Source organism: Ambystoma mexicanum, chromosome 3q (genome assembly GCF_040938575.1).
Source record: "Ambystoma mexicanum isolate Mex_15411 chromosome 3q, UKY_AmexF1_1, whole genome shotgun sequence".
Lineage (NCBI taxonomy): Eukaryota > Metazoa > Chordata > Amphibia > Caudata > Ambystomatidae > Ambystoma > Ambystoma mexicanum.
In genome coordinates, this window is record NC_090926.1 from 1030683527 (window position 1) to 1030689526 (window position 6000).

The 6000-nt window shown below is 47.6% G+C and overlaps 1 protein-coding gene across 1 annotated transcript in view; it reads right to left on the reverse strand.

Moving 5' to 3' along the window:
• The window catches only part of CBX2 (chromobox 2), a 42262-nt gene extending 36860 nt beyond the window's left edge, over positions 1-5402 (reverse strand). Inside the window, exons 1-2 of the mRNA XM_069655204.1 lie at positions 5029-5402; positions 3797-3840 (exon numbers count right to left, since the gene is read on the reverse strand). Of these exons, the coding sequence (XP_069511305.1) occupies positions 3797-3840; positions 5029-5100 (116 nt within the window). The 5' untranslated portion in view covers positions 5101-5402. The remainder of the gene's footprint in view (positions 1-3796; positions 3841-5028) is intronic.
• Between the last annotated feature and the right edge of the window lie 598 nt (positions 5403-6000).

Genomic DNA, 6000 nt, shown 5'->3' on the forward strand with positions numbered 1-6000 from the left:
GCAATAGCCGCCCAAAAATAATGGTGTACAAACACCACTAAAAAACTTTCCCGCTGGTGGCGTTTGGACCAACAGGCTGGGGGAGGGCGCGATACAAACTATGAGAAAAGTGATACACCGCGCCCAGCAGAAAGGAATTGTGTATTGGGAGCGTGCACGTCTAGCTGGCTTAATCCATGCATAAACAAAGGAAGCTCTGGGAGGAAGGCTTCTTTCCATTCACACAAAAGGAAGCGAGAAAGGCAGAACGCAGGTCCAGGAAACAGCAACTTCGTGGTTGACATCTGCTGCAATCGGCCTCCCCATTCCAACAACACCAATCGAAGGAGGGAGCCGAGACCTTCCCTCTGGAGGGAGGGCGCGGTGAGTGCGGTAGAGGAGAAACAAAAACGGAACACAACAACAAGGGAACACAGCTGCAAACCTTGTATATGCGGAGAAACGAATCAAAAGGAAGCTTGTGAATAACCTTAGCAGGAGAGTAACTGAAAGTGCCGCGGCTCCGACAACACAAAGAGCCTGACCGGCAAGTCAAAACGTATTCACTCTACATATTCTGCCAGCCTGTCAATCAATTAGCAAGACCAAATCGAGACCAGCAGATCGGTCGTCATCGTCACATAGCAACAGTCTGTACTTAATTTGGGGCATGCAACACACAGCCCTATACCAATACACGTCTAACGACCCCTATCTCCAAACAAAAACGTAATTTTATTGGATAACCTATAACATCAACACATCAGACTTACGCATAGTCCAAATATTAGCCAGGCCCGAGAAAATGGGGGGAGGGGCGGAGAACCGTGGCAGGTTTGGGTGTACACATGCGACATAACAAAAGTTGCCAAATGGCGAGTATATGGGCATATATAAAATGTGGCCATCTAATCATTTTAATCAGCGGTCCACAACCTGCGGCTCTCCAGGTGTTTTACTCCAATGATCGAGGGGGATAGTGGGAGTTCAAAGACATTGCAGACCACTGGATACCAAAGCCTACATTTTAGGCTCTGCCAGTGAGAATTTTGAACAGTAATTCAATGCAAGGAACAGATACAAGGGAAGAGTGTTCATACATCTGTGACTGAAAGCAGATCAAGTGTGTTTTTACCAGGAGCCAAATTAAAGCGGCAATAAAGCAAGAACCTTTCGAACGACTGCTTAAACGGCAGCCTGAAAACAACGTCACAGTTTGATGTTACTGCACGATAGAGCCAGCTATAAAATCCAGGAGTGGTTGGGAACAGCTATAGGGATTAGCATGGCCATCTCCAACCACCACCCTACAGGTTTTCATCTCATGTCCCATCTCCCTCCTTTCAGTACTATAGTTGGGATTCTAAACACCCACTAGTAGCCAAGAGTCAGTCTTCGTCTCCCCACCTAAACCAGATTTTAAAAAAGCACTACGTACATGATCGCCAACTCAGGGATCAAATTTAAGACCGGATAAGCAGGAGCTAAAAAAGCATTCCCCTGAGCGTCCACCATCAAACCGGAGATACTCCTGGGAGACAGTATATCTCGTTCTACAAATCTAACATCTACATAAAACGCAAACATATCATTTTTACATTATTAATGATCGCTTTTATGCTTAATATGTCATATAGATGTGTCCTAATATATAGACTGTCCAAAATACAGATTGGATGTCACACGTATGTGGGTTCAGCATCAATTTGCCTGCAGAGCCAAAGGTAGCTCCTGCTAGCTGCTGGTGTCAAGCTAACCGGGCTCTTCTAGGCTACTAGCTAAATAGCTGCCAGCTCCCATCAGTTTCAAACCCTGCCAACCAACCGCCTCAGACTACAAGTTAATTTGTGACCTCGACCTCTCACCTGGCAGGACAACACAGAAACGCACATGATCCCTTATGAGCTTGTTCTACGCAACCTGTGCAAACCACCCACCCCTTACCCACAGTAACAATTCACGCAGTTCAGCAAATAACCAGTAAAATCCTGTGTCCTTATTTATGGTGGGTTCTTGCCGAGGCGGTGGTATTGGTGGAATCAGTAAACTAGTAATCGCTGGATTCTCGGCTGCCATGCTACACAGTCCCTTGTTCCAAACAGCATCTGGAGTCTGGGCATCTTCCCATAAAGCTATCAAGGCCAGCAGAAGATGTTCCCCATCTTCACAGAAATACATTTCAATGCTTTCAGGAGCATAGAATTTTCCTCCGATAGGAGCTGGTGGGCTCAAATGTCACCTGGTTATTCTACTTTCCTGGAATATATGGGAGCCCAACCCACAAGAATCGTCACCAGCTCTCTTTAACTGGAGGGGACCCTTTAGACAAGCAACCGCAAATTCATCCTTTCACCAGGGTTGTACTCCGGCTGACCTGCTTGGCATCTGGTGTGACCAGAATATGTTCGGGAGGGTGAGATGCTAACCCCTGTTGCTTTAGCCACCACACAAGAGCCTCCCGAATTTCTCAGGGCACCAGGATTCCTATTCCTGAGAGTCTGGTTTCCAGTTTCTCAGGAATGTGGAATCAGCAGCTCCAGGGTTGCATAGATAACTGTATCTCCCAGCCCCCTTTTACATCTGAAGACGTTCGGAAGCAGGGTCTCATACAGGCAAACGTTTTTTGGGGGGGGTGGGGTTTGCATTTTGCTGCCAGCAAACCCAAATGAGTAGGGTTGGAGGGGAGACTGATCGTCCAACCATGTAATTCCAGTAAACTCCATACATACAACCTACCATCGGGAATACCCTGCGTCTCCTGCTCCTAGCAATGACATGGTCTTATCCACTTGCTCGTAGAGATGGACACTCACATTGCCACATCTCTGGAAATGGCATGTGTGGTGTTCACCCACTCCAATCATAGAAATTGTCCAACTGCTGCATAAGCAAGCCCAATTTCTCTCAGACTCTAGTGGGAATATTTCTCCGTTTTTTAAACAGATTTTTAGGAAGTACAATTCATAAATTGGGTATTTTATCAGCTAATACAACTACAAGCATCCTTTACCTGTAAAACAAATGCTTTTTTAATAAATAGTAGTTATTAAGGCTGCCCCTCTGAAAACTGCAAGAGAGCTCCAGTAAAGTGCACCCCTTTAAACAATATGAAAAAACATCAAAAGTTAGCACCGGACACCACACAAAATTCGGACTCATGCAGGAAAAGTTCACCCAGGCATAATTAAAGAAGTAGTAAAAGTTATTACGATATAGTACTGGGTGAGTAATGAAACACCAATTGACAAAGAAAACTCAGTATGGCAGGGCAAAAAACGGGCTACCGTTAACTTCATCAACCCACTACAAAATCATGATCACAAGCCTACCTGATGTCACTATAAATGTGCATAGCTCAAATCGTGCTACAGAATGCATAAGTTACTCAAATTTTTAGTGACGTACAGAAGTGGAAAATCACATTGTTGGACTGTATTGTATACAAGAGGCAGACACGAGGATAATTCTTAATTCCTGCAATGCCACAGAAAGTGGAGCTCGAAAACTATACGCACAGGACACGATTTAATTTTTTGATACAGGAAGGTGGCCATACCCTGCGATTAATTAAAAAAAAAAACACATTTCAATTGAAGGGATTCATTTGTTATGAATTTGTAAGGCGCTTATACATCAATTAAAGCATGTCTCAAAGCGCCAACAGGGAGGGGACATGGGTGACTGGCAGAGATAGTTTGGTGAGTATATTACAAGCAAATAGACATACATGCATATGTAACATGTGAATAGAAAACGTCCAAAATGAGAGGCATACAAACTACTTGCGACAACAATCTCATGAATTAAGCTCACTTACTTTGAAGACCATCCGCGCCACTTCACCAGGTATTCTAGCTTTCCCTGTGAAGAAACAAAATTGTCAAAAACCCAGGCGAGTGGATTACCGACCTAACCACACCGAATCTTCCCCACTCACATGGCCTCCATTTCTACAGTTATGAAACCTCTGGACGTTATTTAGCTGCTAGTTCATCCCTACATTGACTGGTGTGAGAACAACCGCCACCAGTTGAACTTTTGACATCCTCATCTGCACATGGCTCATGTACTACCCCCTCACACCAAAACCCACGGGTTCGAAATGAGCAGGAGCAGAAGATACTGTTGGGGGAAAAAAGCAAGTACAGAGCACCATGCATATAGGATCCAAATTTAGGGGAGCTAAGATCCATTTATTTCCAGGTTGTAGCCTAGGTGAGCCTGGTTAGCTTAATACCAACAGCTACCAGGATCTACATTTGGCTCCCCAGGCCAATTTATACTGAACCCACGCCTATGTGAATTTAACAGTGCATTTGGTGTAATCTATAAACATCAGGACAGTTCTACACATTTAAAGCACAAGGTATCCTAAACAATGGACCAAGGGATATGTTTGCGTCTTACGCAGAAGTTAGATTTGCGGAACGCCACTTAGTTCCTAGGAGATAGCTCCGGGTCACTTCTTAATCGAGGAGCAGCTTTTAGCACCCACTTAACCAGCCTTAATTTCGATTCCTGTCACAAGATGCACTCTTCGTGCCCTTTGTGAATAATCCAATATATCTCTCTCAATTCTTTATTTACGTACTCAAAGATAATGTCACATGCATATTTGTAAGGCAATAGTTGGCCTGGTAGAGCCTAAAAGTACTCCTTGGCGACCGACCCCGCCCCAACACACACTAGCCAGGTGCTGCCCCCTGCACAGGTCACACACTGCCCGCAGCCCCCCCTCCCCCCAGTAACCACTTGCATTCAGGTCACCCACTGCCTCACACTCCCCCAACACAGATGTCCCCTTACCGGTCACGCAAAGCCCCCCACCGTCACCTACGAACAGGCCACACGATACCGACGCAAAGATCACGCACGGCCCCCACCACCGACACATAGGACACCCTTTGCCACACCCACCACTAATACTACAACCGCACGCACCCCGACGCCATCGCAATCAGTAGCAACTCCCCGCCCCCCTACCAAAGTACACACACATACCCATTCTCACAGCCCCGCGCCGCCGCTCGCCCACATAAACAAACTCACCTTCCGCAGCCTCTTGTTCAGAATACACTCCGCGGCGAAGACCTGCTCCCCGACCGCCGACAGCTCCTCCATGGCCCTCGGCGGGGCTGCACCACCACTCGTTGCTGCACGCCACTTCGTGTTGGCTCCCCCTACGTCGGTACGGTCCACTTCCCTAAGGGCCTTCCTCTGTTAGTGCGTTTCACTAAAAAAAAAAAAAAACTCGCTCCTGAGCTATTACGGTGCTCCCCACCGTAAGAAGCCACTCTCCTTCGGCTGCTACTTTCTCCGCCAGCGACTCCGCTTTGGACCCCCCTCAGTCCGGTGAGACGGTTGCTTTGGCGGGAGCGAGCCCCGCGCGCACCTTTTCCCCGTCCTCCAGTCCTATCTCGCGCACAGACGGCCCAGCCGCAACCACAGATAGACCCGCCTCCTCCGCCCGAGTCAGGTTTGTGCACGAAACGACTCACCAACCAGAGCCGAGATAGGGGGCGTGGTCAAGCAAGCGAGGGCCTGGGAGCCGGCGAGGGGGCGGAGTCAGAGACGGAATTTCACCCCATCAACCAACTGGAAGCCGGAGGTAGGGCCAAGGCTTAGAGGGACGGAATGGACCTGGGGAAAAGTCAACCAGTCAGTGATGGGGAACCACAAGTCACCTGACCAATAGAAGCCAGGGACAGCCACAGATGGACAAGCGCAAAGGGGCGGGGTAACCAAGAGGTAAGAAGAGAGGAGCCATGCAGCAGTACTACACAGCTGCAAAGGGGGAAGGGCTAGGATTGTTGCGGGAACTCGGAGGAAAGAGAGACACGGGTGAGCACTTCAGATTCCCAGTTACTTGGACCGACAACAAAGGAGTGGTGTTGTTTGTTGTGAAGCAAAAGGGAAACTAGCCCTTTAAGAAAGAAGACACGTGGGAGTAAGAAGAGCCGGGAGAAGTTCTGTTTGATGACGGGAATAAAGAAAAATTAAACGACTCTCCTTTGTGTATCC